At 46.7% G+C, this 17,937-nt stretch overlaps 1 protein-coding gene and 1 long non-coding RNA gene across 4 annotated transcripts; one reads left to right on the forward strand and one right to left on the reverse strand.

Moving 5' to 3' along the window:
- Window positions 1–1,794: 1,794 nt before the first annotated feature.
- On the reverse strand, window positions 1,795–13,319 carry BRD2 (bromodomain containing 2). Of its 3 annotated transcripts, none has more exons than XM_031965084.1 (13): window positions 12,860–13,319; window positions 9,282–10,683; window positions 7,484–7,787; window positions 6,715–6,852; window positions 5,869–6,007; window positions 5,497–5,711; window positions 5,023–5,400; window positions 4,366–4,494; window positions 3,952–4,194; window positions 3,534–3,802; window positions 2,993–3,297; window positions 2,717–2,839; window positions 1,795–2,603 (listed from the first exon to the last, which is right to left on the reverse strand). In XM_031965084.1, exons 2-13 carry the CDS (start codon window positions 9,308–9,310, stop codon window positions 2,473–2,475), a joined length of 2,403 nt encoding a protein of 800 aa, XP_031820944.1. In that variant the 5' UTR covers window positions 9,311–10,683; window positions 12,860–13,319; the 3' UTR covers window positions 1,795–2,472. The 3 variants fall into 3 exon arrangements, with proteins under 3 accessions (XP_031820944.1, XP_012404419.1, XP_012404420.1); XM_012548965.3 differs by having other exon boundaries at window positions 12,837–13,319; XM_012548966.3 differs by lacking the exons at window positions 9,282–10,683; window positions 12,860–13,319 and adding an exon at window positions 7,105–7,197 and having other exon boundaries at window positions 7,484–7,576.
- LOC116423213 lies at window positions 11,598–16,272 on the forward strand. Its single transcript, XR_004233720.1, has 2 exons — window positions 11,598–12,048; window positions 12,184–16,272. It is a non-coding gene; the product is annotated as an uncharacterized LOC116423213 (long non-coding RNA).
- Window positions 16,273–17,937: the final 1,665 nt, after the last annotated feature.

Genomic DNA, 17,937 nt, shown 5'->3' on the forward strand with positions numbered 1-17,937 from the left:
TTTAACAAGTCTAATATAAAATAATTTCATAGCTTTAGAGCTACTGTTATCTTAAGATCAAGCATGGGAATACTATCTTTTTGGGCTGAAAGCTGCTTTTTTGGGCGATTTCTTCTTTTCCTTCAAGGCTGCCCCATTCAGTGTGACCCAATTCCATCTGGATAAAATATTAGTGGAAATGCTTTTTTTTTCCCTTTACACAGGATTAAGTTCACAGATACCTTATGGGCTCCCTCTGGAAAAGCTTTCCTCTTATTAAACTAGCAGAATGTCACTAAAACTGGGCTTCTAGGAAAAAAAGGTCTAAGGCCGAGCCACCTGTCAATCCTAAGAAATTTCTTTGCCGGGGAGGACTATTTCCTGGGACTGAGAGTTTAATAAAGTAACTAACAGGTAACTTCACATAGGTAAGCTGACCTAACATATTTGCTTGTCAAGATTCCCTTAGCCATAGGACTTGGGAAGTAGAAAACTTAAGCCTCTATCTTTGTCCCCAAATACTCCTATTCCTCTAAAGATGTCATTTTAGTAGTACAAAAAGGACCTAAATGAGAAGCCAATACAGAAGTATTTAATACACTTGCACATTGGAATATTTTTACTATTCCTCCCAGATTACAGAAGACCAGATTTCCTAGGTATTCCTACTATTATACCTCCTTGAGATCCCTACCTGGCAGTGCATTAATGCTTTTATATTAATGTGTTAATAACCCAAGTTATTTTTAAAAATGAATCAACAAGGCAGATCCTGTTGATTCATTTAAAAAAATAACTTGAAACATCTATTACCTTCATTGCCTTTCTCCTAAAAATACAAGTAAAACCTAAAATCAAATGTCTTACATTTTAAGTGGCAGGAATTTCATTTTCAGTCCCTTGTAGTTATGGTATAGCTCATTTCTGACCCGACATTTAGTATATGGTTACATACTAGTTGTTTTACTCTTAAATTTACTAATCTTTAGAATGGGACTCTTGGTAGCCATCATGGTAGTCTGCAGAATGTGGTACCATTTTATCCTTTCCCCTTCAGAGTCTCAGAGAGCAATCTTGCATCAAGACTAGTCTACAAACTAAATCTAGGTGACTTACCTTTGAGGCTATATATAGCATAAAAACAGCCCATATACATGCCAAAGAATGGATTTCAGGGATAAGCCAAGGGGACAGAATAGTGGCAAAAAATTTGACATCACTCCCTCCTTGACAAATCCTGTCTATAGTTCTTCCCTGCTTTGTTTTTAATCAAAGGAATAATTTTTAACAATTAGGTTCTAACCAACCCTACCCCAATCCAATCTGTTCTAAAGTATTTGTCAGTGAACTACACAAATGACAGAGGGGTATGGTTTTTAGTAACTGAATTGGTACTTTTACTTACAGATGTTTTATAATACCAGACTTTTCAGAGGGCTAGGTTAAAATTCCAAATTCGTCAACTAATTATTTATGGACCTAAAAATGTTATGACTTTTCTGAACTCCTGACTTGTGAATGAGCTAAGTCTCTTCCTATAGCACTTTCACTCACAAGTGATTTTAATGTTCACATTTTTCTTAAGCCAAGAGATAAAACTTTTTTAAAAAAAATTTCCTTACATTTTAAATTATCTCAAGTTATATATATATATATATATAAAATGTATACATATACATATATTACATTGGTAAAGAATAAAAATCTTCTCATTGTTTCTTAAACTTTGCCTATAGTATCAATGAACATGTGTGACCTAAGCGAGTATCAGCAATGGATACACTGAAGTGGGATCAAAAAAGCCCAGCCTGACAATTTTTCAACTTGAATAATATTTTCTTTATTTACAAGTTAGAATCAACAGACACATGGAAAAGGTAGAGGACTTAGCTCAAAAAGACTCTTGGAGAGAGAAGGTATGACCCCAAGGGCCCTAAACAAAATAGGATGTAGGGATAGGTAGAAAAAAAAAAAGTAAAAAACAAAACAAAACCAAAAAAACCAAACAAAAAAACAAAAAACAAAAAACAAAAAAACAAAAACACAACCAAACACAACAAAAACCAAACAAAAAAAAAAGCTCCCCTCCTTACCTCCCCCAATTCTAGGGGAACCCCCCAGCCCCACCTCCCCCAACCCTGCACCATTTAAAATAAATTAAAACAAATAACTTCAAGAACAGGGCCCTTGGAGGGGAGTAGGCAGCTGGTAGTTGTGGCCTCAGGCTTTTAGCCCAACCTTATACCTACCCAAGACCCCTCCCCACACTCAGTCTATTTTAAGTGGGGAACTTCAAGCCCAAGGGGGAATCCCCTCTTCCTGTCCCTTGAAACCCCTCAGGGGGAACTGTCCATGTATCCCTCCCCCTTGCAGAGCCAGCTCTCCCACACAGAGGGAATGGGGTGAGGAGGGAATCCAAATAGAAGGAACCTCTGGAGAGGGCTAGGGGAATCCGGTCCTGCAGAGCCTCCTGCCCCATTGCTGCCTGGTCCCTTAGCCTGAGTCAGAGTCACTGGTATCAGAAGAGGAAGATGAGGAGGATGATGAGCTGGAGTCTGAGCTGGAACTTGAGGCACTGAGGCGTGACACTGCCACCTGCTGCGCTGACTCCACTTTCTCGCTTGCTGCAACATGAAAAGTAACATGGGAGAGGTTAGGGTGACCCCAGTAGTGAATCTGATGTAAGGGAAAATTACCACATACAATTCATCTCCCTCTGTTTGTGCTCCCAACTTACCCTTCTTTGGGGGCTTCTTGGTAGAATTAAGCTGACCACTCACATCCTGTAGCCGCTTCTCAAGCTCTCGTTTTTTCTCTAGAGTCAATTCCTCCTTCGTCTTACCAACAGGTTTTTTGATAGCTAGAAACAGAGTGAGAAGTTTATCTCAGGTCCCTGGCCCCTCCAAACCTCTCCCTCTACTCCTATGATCCTTGACTTTTTCTAGCAGCCCAGAACTGCCCTCACCAGCAGCCCACAGTTCTCAGGTATATAGTATCTCTCCTACACACTCACTATAGGGTTTCCTTGGCTTCTTCCGCAAACAGGAAAGAACATAGCGCTCAAGTTCTCGAAGTGTGGATGGTTTGAGAGTCTCAAAATCAATCTCAATCTCTTCAGGGTTTGAGTCACGGAGTGAGGGCTCTCGGGCCTGGATGATGTGTACTACACGACCTAGTTTCTCTCCAGGTAACTTATTGATATCCAGGCTCAGCTGTCGCTTTTCATCATAACTCATGGGTCGGCTCTCTTCCTCTTCTTCTGAATCATAAGCAGCAGTTGTGGGTGGTGGAGCCGTCTTCATCGCCTTCTTTGGAGGCCTAAAGAGAGCGAACAAAGTACACTGATCCCCAGCAAAAAACCAAAGTTCACAATTCACCCTTCCTTGTCCTAAGTACTTCTCTCACCTTCAAAACAAAAGCTGATAGTAGAATAGTATGTAGACAGGAAACAGATGAAATCTAAGCATCTTTACATGCAGGTACAACCACAGAGATAGCACAACACTTCACTTTGAATCCTAATTGGCCACTAATTTTCTATCTTGGACCCTCACCTGGTGGCACCACTTCCAGGAAGACCAAAGTTGGGAGGCCCTGCTGCCCCAGGACCACTGCTGCCACCACCCCCTGCCTTCTTTGAGGATTTCTTGGGTGGTGGTGGGCGAGGCAGCCTGGGACTCTTGTCACCTTCATCCATCCCTGCTCGCCCTCGATGCTTTTCTGCCTTCCGCTTCTTCTTCTTTTCCTTCTTTTCTCGTTTCCGTTTAGGCTTGGAAATTGGCCCCTGAGATAGGGCAGCCAATTGCTCATGCACTGCCCGAAGCTTGCAGTAGGAAAAAAAAAATGCAAGGGAGAAAACCCATTACTAGATTGATTAGTATTAGAGTGGAATCAAGGAAAGGAAATATCCCTCCCACCTTAATAACACAAGGTAAATTCTATTTTTATAAAAGCTGTCAGAAATGCAAATACCTGTTCCTGTAACTCAGCCAATCTGTTGGCCCTCTCTTCTTCTGAGTCGGAGCTTTCAGTTTCTTCTTCTTCCTCTTCCTCCTCCTCTTCTTCCTCTTCTGAAGAACTTTCACTACTACTCTCCTCACTAGAGGACTCAGAAGATGATTTAGCCAAGCCAGGGGGAAGAACAGTTGAGGCAGGTAAGGGTCCTGGCTCCAATGGTTCATCAGGCATCTTGGCATATCGAAATTCAAACACATCCTGGAGACAAAGATAAACATATCTTAGTGGGGGACTGGAGATAGCACCTTCAACTGTTCACACCCATCCACCAACCATTATCACACATATATTCTGCTATTAAAAGCTTCTGTGAAATGGAAAAGGTCTGCCCAAATTCATCCTCAATTGACTCCCAACTCCAAACTTTACCTGTAGCTTTCGTGCCATGGCAACAACATCATGATCAGGAGGGTTATATTTGTAACAGTTGGAAAACATAAGCCGCACATCAGCTGCAAACTCTTGTGCATCTCGGTAATCTCTGTTCTCCATCTTTCGCTATGGGAAGGAAGATTATGTTAAAGGATACCCAGAACTTCAACCCAGGGAAGATAATCCATTTTTTCCTCTTCCTTAAAATGACACAGTCCCATATCACAGATACAACACAGTAGGGATAGCCTCACCCTCAAGAGAGATTTTCTCTAAGATCTCTAGGTCCACAGTCAAATCTAAATTTGAAGCCAAAGGACTTGGCTGGCTGAGGGCTGTCATTCTGCAAGCTAGAAAGATAATTTTAATAAAAGGTCTGAGACTAAGATATCTAATTATCCCTCTATCATATATTCCTTTCTACTTTTTTTTTTTTTTTTCCAAACCAAGGCACACATTGCACTGTTAGCAAAGAAGGCAGTTCTCTCAAAACCAAAGGGTAAACTGAGCCTGCTTCAGATCATGGGATATTTGACTCACAAAAACCCAATTCCTAACATTTCTGTGCTTTTTAAAAGTCTGGGCAGCGATAGATATATAAACATTTGATTGTTGAGACCAAGTATTCCAAACCATCCCCCCTAAAGTAGGTACCTTAACAGTGCTGAGGTCCATGGGATGCTTAATTATATCATGGTAGTCATGTAGGCCAAGAGCTGAAGCATCCACAGGCTTATAGAAAGGCCAGGCATAAGCAGCATGTTTTTTGGAAAGAAGCTCTTTTAAAATGCCATTGCAATGTTTCAGTTGCTCCGACAGCTTCCCTTTTTTAGAGCTCTGGTGCTGTTGCTGGGAGTCTGGCAAGTCTTTTCGTGGGGGTTTGATGGGACGGCCACTTTCCCGGCGTGTAGGGGGTAGCCTGGCTGCTTTGGGCTCTGGGCCACCCCCAGGGGGGCTGGCTGGGGAACCAGGAGCCAGGATAGCTGTTGGTGTTGGCGTGGTAGTGTCTGCTTTCCGCTTCACCCCCTTTTTCTAAAAAAGAAAAAAAGGAAATCAGAAAGAGACTGAATATATATTTTTTTAATAGTGCACTATTCTACTCCCAACAAGAAATTTGTAGGATCTCACCTTGGTGAGTGGCTGGGCAGTAGGTGCTGTAGAAACTGCTAGTAAAGGGGTGCCAGCAGAGTGCAGAGACTTGAGAAGGGGAGAAGAGATGACTGAGCCATGGGGAATGTTCAGGACAGTGGTGGGAATTTCGGGTGATGGGGCATACAGAGGTGTGTGAGACAAAGAAGAGACAGCAGGCACCTGGTGGGCATTGGTGAGGCTGCTCTGAAGTGCTGGTGAATAAAATAAATATATTTTTAAAAATAGGTAATAGATGAGCTATTATAAAATTTTTCTCTTGGACTGTGTCCAAGCCATTACTAAAATTGGGGTTCATTCTGTTCTTCCAGCCCAAATGTCTTTCCACCCCAAACTACCAATCCATGTTACCTGCTAGCTTTGCCCCCTTCTTGTGGCTATTCTTGGGAATGGTCACCACCAGTTCCTGTTCTTCAGATGGCATCAGTGCCACCTTCTGCAAAAAGATCTTTTCTAGTGTCTGTGCCATCAATACAATGTCATCTGTGGGCTATTGGGGAAAAACCAACAATTGTTAGGGGGAATAAAAATTTCCTTCCTTACAAAGCTCCCAGGCCTAGGGAATTATTTAAGAGCCTAGGATGCTTACTTTGATACCTAGCTAAGGCAATTCCATTAAGATAAAACAAATGATAAATTGTGGGGAAAATTCAAGGAAAAAAATTTCCTTTACTGTAAAGATTCCCTAGGATTATAATAATCCCCATTTATGCAAAGAAAGTGTTAGCCACAACCTCTGAAAAATGATTAGCATTCATTTTTTTTAGCACAAAACTTTTTTAAAATCAAAGTTTAACAAAAAAGGAAAAAACATTTTGCAGTTTAGACTTGCAGCCTAATGATAGAAGTTGTTCTAGGCAAGATACTTCACTTTTCTGTATTTCTTATGTAAGAAATGGCTAGAATCAATGATTTTTTTTTTTTTTTTTTATTGCTATGGTGTTCCAGAGTCCAGATTCTTTACTTTAGAAGTGAAAGTTAACTCAAAGATTTCAAAGCAGAATTTTGGTGAACTAAGGAGAAATGAGAACGAGAGACATTTTTATAGGGGGCAGGAAAAGAACCCCCTGCTCACAATGGGAGAGTTCACCTACATAGCCCAACTGGTGGCAATGGAACTTCCCAAATCAGCCTGGAGAGAAGCTGATACTAGTTGGAGCTATTAAGTGGTATACACATCAATGGAGGTGGACCCACCTTGTTGTAGATGTAGCAATTGGTGAACATGGTATTGAAATCCTGCATACACTCAGAGGCCAACCAGTAATAGTTGTTTTCCAAGCGTCGTTTGATGGTTCCCATGTCCATGGGTTGTTTGATGATTTTGTGGTAGTCCTAGGGGAAGAAATAGCACATCTCAGAATTAAATGGATCCTCACTTTTCCCTATTCACACTCACACCCTAGGCTTTTAAAGGGCTTACAGCCCTATCCCTAAACTGCGGCCCCCACCCCCAACTACAAGGAAAAAGGCTGGGACTTTATAGTGCTAATATTCAGAAATTGGTTTCTACCTCCATGAAGTTTCCTATCATCCCCCTAACCACCCTCTTATTCCCAACCCTTTCTGGGAGGTCTGTGACATTACCTCTGGGGCTGGCTATTCCGTGGGCAGCATGAGGGGTAGGAAGAAGCTAAGGATATTAGCCACCGTGGTCCTCTCCCAACCCCAGGCAGGAATCTGCAAAAGGGAGCCAGGTCATAAGTTAGGGAGGGACATATGAGGAGATATGCTAGGGATGATCAAAGGGGAAAGAGAGGTATTCTAAGGCAAAGAAGGATCTAAACTGATCCTATAGTATTTTATTTTAAAGTATAGTACTTGGGAGAAATCCCATCTTTTAATCATGGGGGATTGATAATACCCTTGGGGGCCGCAGCACCTGTTCTAATATTCCCCCCCCACCCCATTCATACATAATCCCCATTTTATTCCATTTTCTTCTCATCCCAGGCACTCTACTCACCGGCAGGCCCAGTTTGACGGCATCTACTGGCTGCCGGAATGGCCAGGCAAACTGATGCTTCCACAGGGCTTTCATCACCACCTTGTGTAAGTACTGCAACTGATTAGTGACACGACCAGGCTTCTTGGGATTAGATACTTCAGGGGGTGGTGGATTGGCAGGGGGAAGATGCAGAGCAGGCACTGAGGCCATGGTTGGGCTCTCAAATCCTTCATACAACAGAGAAGGTTTCCGGATCCGCTTCCCTGGGGCTGCTGCCTCAGGGCCCAGGCCCAATAGGCCCGCATTCCCCTCCCCAGGGAGCCTGAGGGAGAAAAGATTTTGAGTTGAGTGAAGGGAATGGTTTAAGCATTTCAATTCTGAGTCTGAAAAAGGACCAATAGCTTATTCCCATTTGGGAATAAAACTACCACAGGTCCAGGGAAAAGGGAAATTAACATTATAAAGTGCCTAGGAAGAGCCAGATACTGTACTAAGAGCTTTACAAATATTTTCATTTGATTTCATTGAATGGTGGTATGATCACTTGGATTCAGGCCCAGAGCCCTAGAGAACAAAGACCATGATATCAAAAAAGGCAGGGTACTAAAAAACAAAACAAAAACACCCTTGTACCCTCTTTGCAGAGGAAAGAAACTCTGGTCAGTCCTGCAAGTGCAAAGTTCACTTTACCACAGATGGTGATGGATAAGGAAAAGATCAAATTAATTTAGAAACATGATTTCATTGTTACTTTAAGAGTCTAGCTACAGCCATGCAGCATAAACTTTAATACCACCAACAAAAAGGTTCACGAAATAAGATCAAAGTCAGAGGCAGCAAAAGCAATTCTAATAACTAATTCCAAAATACATTAACCAAAAAGGCATGACATAGATGTCTCTTTTGAAAACAAAAATTGGTTTCGTTAAGCTAATTCTGGTAGGCCCTAATTCAGTCCAGGGCTGGAGAAAGGGTGAAAATGGCTCCCTTACTAGTATCTTTTAAAAATTGTTTTTTAGTTGAAAAAGTACCTCGTTTGTGCACAATTGTTTTCATGTCATGTCCCCTATCAAATCGTGAACTCATTGAGACTATATATCCAGAACTTAGCACAGTGCCTGGGACATAGAATCTATAATGCTTGTTAACTGACGTCTAATTGTTTACAACACCCAACCAGGACACTGTAGTGGAGGAGCTCTTGGAATAAAGAATGCTGGAATAAAATCTTCCTCCTGAGGAATTTCTTAACCCAATTACATTTCAGACCCACCAAATTAAATCAAGAAGAACACTACGATTTTGAACCTTTATTGGAAAGGAAAGGATGTGTACAAGAAAATCACCACAATGAACTATTAAAACTTTATATATACATAATAAATAGTATGATTCCCCACCAAAACACCAAACAAGTCCACAGTCTGCTCCCACAGCACCATCGCCATGGCAACCCAACACAACCCAAGAGCTAGAGCCTTACACTGAACCAGTTAGGATCTCAGCCAATACACAGGAACCACCAAGAACCAGCTGACTCTCAACTCCCACCTGTCAATGTGCCACAGAAGCAACTCATCCCCACCACACCCCCACAACCGGCATTTAAGACAGCATGCACCCCCGGGAAAAAAAATCCAAAAGCCCAAATCCGCCCATCCCAAGCTTCTAAAGCCATAAATTGGGTCAGCTCTGCTGACAAAAAACAGTGCAGCTCATAGCTCCACAAAATAGCCCATTCCTGCCCTTCACCCCCGCCAAAACCTAGCTGCGCGGCTCCAGATACAACAGTTCAATACCCGCGTTTAAGACGTACTTGCTGTGGGGGGTCACGTTCTGCAGCATCCTAGCAGTCCCGGGTTCTGCACCGTCCTTAGCCGCAGCAAGTCCAGATGGCCTCGGGTCCCCTCTGCCCCAGTCCGACCGTGTCCTGCATAACCCAGGAGGGGGGGCCGGCTGTTCTCGGCCCCCCCCGGGAGCTCCTCCCGAACCCGGACGGCCTGGCACCAATGCACTGCCCTCTCTGCAGCACCTGGAGGAGGCCTTAGCGCCACGGCGCGCTGCTCAGGCGGCGGCCGGTTGGAAAATGGCGGCGGCCCAAAGTCGAGGCGAACGAGTTAGGGATCTGAGAGGGAGGTTCTTCGGAACTAGCAACAGAGCCCAGATTTCTAACACTGGCAATTAAATACGACCTGATGCTGCGTGTCCCGGTTTCTAACTTTCTGCTACGGAGGGCTGAAGTGTCTAGAAGCCGATTCTGGAATCGGATGGCAGCGGATGGGCACGGAATTAGAGCGCCGACGCCTCCATCTTTGATCTCTTAAGGGAAGAGGAGGGGGCGGGAAGGCGCCGCAGACAGGCCCGGCGTATTGGGCGGGGCCCAAGAGAGGGTAGCTCGAAAGGTTTCTATGGGGTCTGCAGTACTCGCCAAAGTTGGTCCCAGGCCAAGCCAAGGGACATCTCCGAACGGATGGATGTGGATTGTAATGGCGAACTCCAGAGTTGTGCCACCCCAGTAGCTGTGGGACCGATACTCCTCCCCCAGACTACAGGCCGCTCAGCTCCAGCGCGAAATGGCGCCGCGGAGCTCTGCTCTGCCCCTTTATATATAGTCGGGGGTGGGGGGCGGGGAAGAGGGCGGAGCTCCGTAGCTCCCGCTCACCACCGTGCTCGCGACTTCCCCTCCGGCAAGCGCGCACAAGCACGGGGGTAGGAGAGGCCTAGAAGCCCGCCCCTCCGCGGGCGACTTCCCCATTGGTGGGCTACAGTAATGACATCACTGGCCTGCCTCCTCTGTTTCAGTCACCAGGCAGAGCTTCCCTACATTGGCCCATAAGGAAGCCACAGCCCGCCCACCGAGGGCGCCAATAGGCTGTATGATGGTCCCGGGACCCAAGAGCGGGAGGAAGGTCGGGGGAAGGGAGGGCATAGAAGAGCAGTGGGGTCTCCCACACCCACAGCTCCTTCCCTTCCGGCCGTCGTCTTCCTCTCCTCCAAATCTGTCGGGCAAGCCAAGCGATTGGTGAAGGCGGGATGGGTAGTGCCATTCGTTGCTCTCTTATTGGCTGGCTAAACGGGCGATGGGCAAGGAAGGGGGGGGGGGGAACAGGGATGGGGGCCACGTGGGCGTCGTTGGTCTTGCGCCCGGGCGGGGGCGTGGCAGTTGGATGCGACGGGTTGTTGTTCTCCAAGACGCTACAGCTACAGCAGTTGGATCCCTGCAAAAAGGGAGTAAGGAGACGCCATCTTAGGGAAGGATACCAGAGTACGGTCTGCTTTGTGTCCTAGGAACACGGCAGTGAAGGGGCCCCACGTCCTTCCCGTGACTGCTAATTTCCAAAAACAAATTCCTTAAAACCCTGCTTTCCTTTTGTTATAAGATAACTTAAAAAAAAAAATCCACTAAGGGCACAAAATCTCCAATATAAATGAAAGCCTTGCTTCACGGACACCTTCCCGCTTCCCCTTCCCTGCCTTTCACTCTCTTCAGACTAGGCTTCACAGACCTCTCTGCGATCCTCGGGGCGGTAAAACGAGCTTGGAACAAAAAGTTCACTATAGAATTCAACAAAACTCCACACTCCACTGGCTCTGACATAGAGGACTTAAAATTGTGCAGCTCTAATGCCCAGCCACGGAGCCAGGAAATCAAGCCAAAATCTAGCCAAAGGAAAAAAAACTACACACTGCCCAAGGCTAACATCGTCGGCCATTGTTGTGCTCCTCTCCTAACCCTTCCATACTAATAGCGGGGTTTAACTTGCCATTTTCAAGCTTTTCTCTACGGAAAAAAAGGTGCATCACCCACAAGTCCTGCAGCTACTTAAGAAACCCTTCCTCTCTGAGGTCCTTTTTTAGGGGGCTCCTCTCAATGACTTCATTGGGGGTATAAGGCTTTGATACCTTAAATCCTTGTCCCCTTTGGCTTCCCAGAAATTGCATTTAGGGGAGTTAAAGGGGTGACACAAGAGGAGCGCCTGGGGGTCCTGGTTGAGCTCAGAGCCAGGATCTGGCTGGGCTTTTTAGATGTTAAGATGGCCGCCAGTGGGTGGCCTCTTTACTTCTCTCCTCATCGACCACAAACAGGGACAATACTGGGCTAATATGGTGGGTGGGGAAGGGAAGCTGGCAGGTGTGCCCCTCAGTCCTTGAACTTGGGAAGGCCTAAGTGCTGCTCTCGTAAGTGAGTGAGGCCACCCCGAGCCCCCACCTTGCTGCAGTCGTGACACAGCAACTTTGCCAAACTTCCTCCCTTCCCCCCTCCTGCTGTGGTGCCTCCTTCTCTCTGGGCCAAGCAGTAAAAGGCCTATGGAAGGGCCTACCCCTGAAGGTCGGGGAAAGGCACGAGGCCCTAGCCAGAGAGAAAGATAAAGAACAGCTTTCCCCCTTCGCGATTCCGGAAAAATCACTCCCACCAGATAGATCCCTCCCCTCTTCCCCAACCCTTCCCGGGCTTCTGAGTCACAGGCCCTGGCTGAAGCAGCAAGAAAATATTTCTGGGAATGAAACAGCCAGCCCAGCATTTTGGGAAAGGCCTGACAGTGGGGTTGGAGGCACTTGGGGAGAGTGAAATGGGACAAAAGGTAAAATGAAGGCTCTTGGCACTGGCTCTGGGTCCCCCCCCCCGGGCCCCAGCCTCGACCTTGAATCCTCTTGTTTGCCCTTTTTACATAACCCAAATTCCTGACTTGTTTTCTCTCCCTCCCCACCAAACGAAGCTACGATACATAGCGTTTTGTGCCTCGGGAAGGGAGAAGGAGGGATAGCGCTCGCACACACGTGAAGGCGAAGCTGAATTTTGCACAACCTGCAAGAGCAGCCATGTGATAACTGCAAGCTTCCCAACATCAATGACACAAAGGGAGCACTGTAACCCTCCCGGCAAGGGTTGGGGAAGAGAAGTGTGTGCGGGGGAGACCCTGAAGCTGAACACACTGCATCTCGAAAACTGATTGCCGGGGTTAATACCATGCCAAAGGCCATTTAAAAACATCGCACAGTGAGTAGGGATGGGCAGCAGGCACCATTCTCACTTCCCCAGCCCGTTAAATCCCCCTCCTTAATCCCCTCAAAATACTTCCGTTCTCACCTGACTCGGGATCCCTGCACCCCTAAGGGACGGTGGGGAGGGAAGTCACATACCGGCAACCCCGTCCTCTCATTGACAGGAAAGGGGGTGATTGGATACTTCCCCTCCCCCACCATAGGTGCCCCCTTGCCCCGGTATTGACCCCAACTTCTCCCACGCTATTAGACGCAAAATGCTTGACAATATTCCGCCCCCCTCCCCCCCGCCGCAACCCTCACCAGCCCCCAGGACCCCACTTCACCATCCTACCTATTGGCTGAAAACCTGAATGACTGACATTACCTCACAAGGAAGGCCTTTCTCACCTGGCTCCGGCAACCCTCCCGCGGGGGCTCTGGTGCTCCCCTCGCCTCGGTGTGGGGGGGAGGGTGTAATCCGGGGTGTCACCCCCCCGGAAACTGCAGCGGTGGGGGGGCGGCACCCCTGGCCCCTCCCTTCCTGGGGGGAAAGAGTATCGGGACCGCGAGGCCACGTCAGCAGTGCCGGGATTGGTTAAGCCAGGTCACGTGCTATTAGCCCCCGCCACTAGTCATCCGGGCAAGTTTTCCGTAGGTTTTTTTAGGAATGCCCGGGGAGGCCCGGGGCTCTCTGTCCCCCAGACCTAAATCCACGGTTCTGCTACTGTCTCCTCTCTCAACCTGGATTTCTTTTCAGCGACTGTCGCGCTCCCCCCATGTCTCCTCCCAGTCCGGGTTCAGCATGGCTCCCGCAGCCCCGGGGCGGGCAGGGCGCAGGCGCGAGGGTGCGGTCCGAAGCGGTAAGGGGAGGGGAGGGGAGCCGACGTGGGGGTGGGGGTGGGGGTGAGGCCGCGGGGCGGTGCGCAGAAGCCGGAGCAGGCAGCGCTCGCCGGGCTGCGGGGCCTCGCGCCTTTGGGACGCCTCTCTCGCACCCTCTAGGGTGGTGGGTGTTAAGAGGCTGGCGCATTAATCAGTTTTCTCTCCTCGCGTCACCCCGGGGCTGGCTTTGCCGCCACCCGCACCCTCGGCCTAGTTTCCGCGGCGGGGGCGGCCTCGGGGATGCGTGGGGGAGGGGCCTGCCGCCCGGGCTTGGAAGTTTCCGCCGCCGCAGCCAGCTTGGGGGAGTCGCAGCGTAGGTGACGCCCGCTGTTTGGGACGCTTCCGCGTGGGCGCCGTTTCAGGCCGCTGCCCCGCGCGCCTTCCTCAGACCTCCCTGCTCACAGCGTGGCTGCACGTTTGCTGCAGCCCCCACGAGTCCTTGGGTCACAGCTGCCCGGCTGATACTCCCGAACCTGTGGCCGGAGCTCGCGCTTTCCGAGTCGCCTCCGGAGAACGGAAAGCTCTTCCCGGTCTAAGTTCACCCGGCCCTGTCTAGATTGATTCCACACTATTCGTTTGCACAAGACTCTGCCCTTGACGCTCAGGAAGTGCGAGGCCGCTTCCTGCCCTAGCGTGGAACTGCCTTCCCGGGCGCCCCTTGGAGTCCCGGTCTGAGAAGGGCCTCCGTTTTTCCCTCCGCTTCCCCTCAAGCGCAGCCCCGCAGAGTAGCTGACTAGCGAGCCTTTGTGAGGGGGGCTCTCTTAGACTAGAAAGCAAATGAAGCGGGAACCTAATTGGAGAGGATTTCAGGATTTCCCGGCCGCGAGGGAGAAGTCTGAAACGCCTGAATTAGGACAGGTAGCTCTACCATAGACGGATGGAGGAGCTTCGGCTCAGCCTCGGGGCAGGTTTTTGGAGGCCCCGCCTTATCGTATCCCGTCAGGCAGCTGAATTGCAGTGTCAGGCTCCCCTGTAAATCTGCCCGGGACTGATGCGTCTTTGCCAAATCCTCTTCGGACTTGGCCCACCCTGGCATTCTGCCTGCGGTCTCTTTCCCCTTGCTAGAACTCTCTTAAGATGCCGTGGGTCTGGCCGGTGGATGGCATTGCCCACCTCGTGGCGCATCCCTCCTTCCTGCTTCCACTAGTGCGTTCCACCAGGGAAACTGTCTTTACGTGTGCGTGAACTGGTTTCGACCATGAGGTTTAATTGATTAAATTCCTGTGACAGACACAAGACCCGTGAAGGGGAAGGGGAGCAAAAGCACTTTGCACAAGGGAAGTCCCTGAAGGCAGTTTTACAGCTGTGATTCGAAACAGTCCGCCGGGGTGACCCAGTTGTGTAGACAAACTTCTAGGTGAGCAGAGAGAATAGAGCACAGTGACTGGGGTGCTGGGTCTGAAGTCCGTAAGACTTGCTAGACTCTAATCCCGCCAAAGACATCTGTTTACTAACGGGGCAAGTCACTTAACACTGCTTGCTTTAGTTACTCCTCTGTGCGGTGAGCTGGAAAAGGAAATGGTGTGCTTGGACAGTGTCGTGGTCAAGAAATCCCAGATGGAGTCATGAAAGAGTCACACATGACTGAACAGCAAAAGAAAGAATAAAGACATTACTCACTTGAGAGGGGATGACTTTGTGGAGGATAAGGCCTTTGTGTCAGGAGACAGAAAAATAGATGTGGGGAGAAGAATAAAGAACAATCAAACGTTAATTTTTTTCAAAATTTATTTTATTTAAAGAAACAATAAGAAAGACAGAAAAGCAATGCAAAACAAAAGAGCATTGTCATTCTGCCCAGCAGACGTCAGGGAGGATTAATATATAACAGCAAATACTGTTATGGGCCAGAATTCTGAGCTTGAAACAAAGGATGCTTACAAGGTATTGCGTGTAACTGAGGAGACAATGGTTAAATCTAGTTTAGCATGGATTTAATCCTACAACAAATAATGGTTTCCTAGTGATATAATGATTGGTTTATTCTCAGTGCAGAGCATATAAGCTAGGAGCTTTAGCCAGGATTTATTTGGGGAAAGTCAGAAGCCAGAGAAGACAGATGGGAGCTCAAGCTCTTGGAACCAAGGAGAGAGATAGACCTGTAAGAAAACTAGCTGAACCCCAAGCGAAGGAAATAGGACTTTGAAGGAGACAATAAAGCATTTGGACTTTAACATCTGGCTGTACTTGTGGTGATTGCTCTGAAATGAAACAAAAGCCGCTCCCAGAGACCCCAAGGAAACCGAACCAGAGAACATTATATTTTGGTGCCTAACATGGGGCTAAGAACTTTCATCTGTGACCCAGAAATTAGGGTGAGTACAAAAATAGACAAAGTAACTTTGTTAAGGGTTAAAGTAGTATGCCCGCTAAAACAAGACATGTTTAGAAGGGAGATTTCTCCACCAAAAGGAAAATGTCGAAACCTTGGTCAGACTGATAAAAAAAATCAAGGTTTAATTGTAACTTGGGAGCACATCATTGAACTTTTAGAAACAGTATAGTACACATCTCCTTAGTTCTCTAAGGAAAAAGAATTGGATCCAGACGAGTGGATCTAGGAGAGCAACTATGTAAATACTACAATGATAATGGACCTGACTCAATTTCCAAAGAAACACTTTATACATATAACTTAATGCGACTGGCCTTAGGAAATTATCTAAGTTATAGAATAAGGAAAAAAAAAGAGAGTAGGAGAGGGAGGATCCAGACAAACTAGGTGAAAAGAATGAAGAATCAGGTAAGATGGAGTTCAGTACAATTCTGAGCTTGGTACTTCACAGCAAGAGCAATTAGGGCATTCCCCATCCCCTGACCTACCCCCCTCAATTAACCCTTCATGGGTGGAGGGAGAAGGAGGAGGGGGAGAGGCAATAACACAATTGCCACCACCTATAAAGCAGCCTATGACAAGATTACAAAAGGCACTGATTAAGGCCAAAAAAGGACAGGATATATCTGATTTAAAAATAAATGCATACCCTGTGATTGAAGAGCTTGACTCTTCAGGTCAACAAAGGAGAAGATACACTCCTTTTGATCTGGAAAAAATTAAGGATTTGAAAAAGGGTTGCACTCTTTAGGGGCGATATCATCCTATGTTAATATGTTACTAGAAAGTTGGCTTATGAAATCTTAACCCCCAGTGACTGGAAATCTATAGCAAGCACATGTTTAGAACCTGGACAAAACTTGTTGTGATTTTCAGAGTATAGTGAATTATGCAGGACTCAAGCCCAATGAAATAGGCAAACTGGAGTTAAAATACAAATCACATTTGACCAACTAGCAGGTGAAAGTCGGTATGCAGACAATTCAGCACAGTAGCAAATTGCTACTGCTGCAATAAAAGCATGGGGTTCCCTCTCAGGAAAAGATCGACGGGAACCTTCACAAAAATAGAGCAAGGTCCCAATTAACCTTTTGCTGATTTTGTGAGACATCTGCAAACATCCCACAAAATCTGCAGAGAGTTCATTGGGACCGTGCTCTATTTTGTGAAGGCTTTACTCCATCTTTCTCTGGGAGAAAAATCCCAAGCTTTTGTTGCAGCAGCAGTGATCTGTTCATAAGCTGTTGTGGGGTAATTGCAAACAGCTGTCACAAGAACCATTGGAGAAAATGCAGTTACAAGAATTATAAGACAACTGGCTAAGGAAAATGCTAATGGGGTTTGCAGAAGAATTATATGGGGACTACACAAAGATGCTCCTTTAGAGGAGATCATAAGATGTGCCACAGTGGGCACAAATGCTTATTATAACTAGACTATGATGATCATGAGAAGGCAGGGTCCCTCTTGGCAAGAGACTTTTAGAGAGACTCACCAATGCTTTCAATATGGAAAAATAGGACATCTGAGAGCCCAATGTAGGTATAGAGCTAGAGTGAGAGGACAGGGTGAGAGAAGACCTAAAACCTATGTCCAAAATGCCACAAGGGCTTTCAGTGGGCCTCAGAATATAGATTGGCCCAGGGAAATGAGAGGCAGGGCGCAGCTACAAAACCTCAAACAAAAGACATGATGGCAGTTGAGGTTAGGTTACACCTTTACAAGTTCAGGGCTCTCATCAATCAGTCAAAAAGCAGTCACATGGCAGAAAGGGATTACATGATCTATCAGCCAAAAAGCAATCAGATGGCAGAAAGGGATTACAATTGGGGAGAATATAGGCTTTTTAACCCAACAGAAGGACGGTTTCCAGTGCGAGCAGCTCCAATGTAATTGCCAGGTGATGAGGCGAAATTTAGAAAGTGGTAAATAGAAAGGACTAGATAGGTTAACTGCTTGGGGAAGAGGGTTTGCTTGTATTTCTACAGATGGAGAAGGAATCAGATGGGGACTAACAAGCCATAATCGCCTTGTCTATCAGAGAGAGAGAGAAACGGAAAAAGAGAAAAAACTTCAAAATAAAGAAGACCTAAAAACATCTGACACTGAAAGAACATGGCTGATAACGAGACTGTTATGGAACTTTAAAACCAGCAGGAGTCATTGGATTTCCTGAGATGAAAAATTGTTAAGACTGTTACAGAACTTCAGAACCATTGGATTCCCTGAGATAAAAAATTGTTGATGAGTTTATTGCAGAATTTCAAAACTT

The sequence above is a fragment of the Sarcophilus harrisii genome, chromosome 4 (genome assembly GCF_902635505.1).
Source record: "Sarcophilus harrisii chromosome 4, mSarHar1.11, whole genome shotgun sequence".
Classification (NCBI taxonomy): domain Eukaryota; kingdom Metazoa; phylum Chordata; class Mammalia; order Dasyuromorphia; family Dasyuridae; genus Sarcophilus; species Sarcophilus harrisii.

Excerpts from the sequence above, each read along its gene's own strand:
- BRD2 (XM_031965084.1), bottom strand. The coding sequence starts at position 9,310 with ATGCTGCAGAACGTGACCCCCCACAGCAA. Across the intron at positions 6,008-6,714 it reads ATTGCTACATCTACAACAAG|CCCACAGATGACATTGTATT; the intron begins GTGGGTCCACCT and ends TTTCCCCAATAG. Across the intron at positions 3,803-3,951 it reads TGGCTGAGTTACAGGAACAG|CTTCGGGCAGTGCATGAGCA; the intron begins GTATTTGCATTT and ends TCCTACTGCAAG.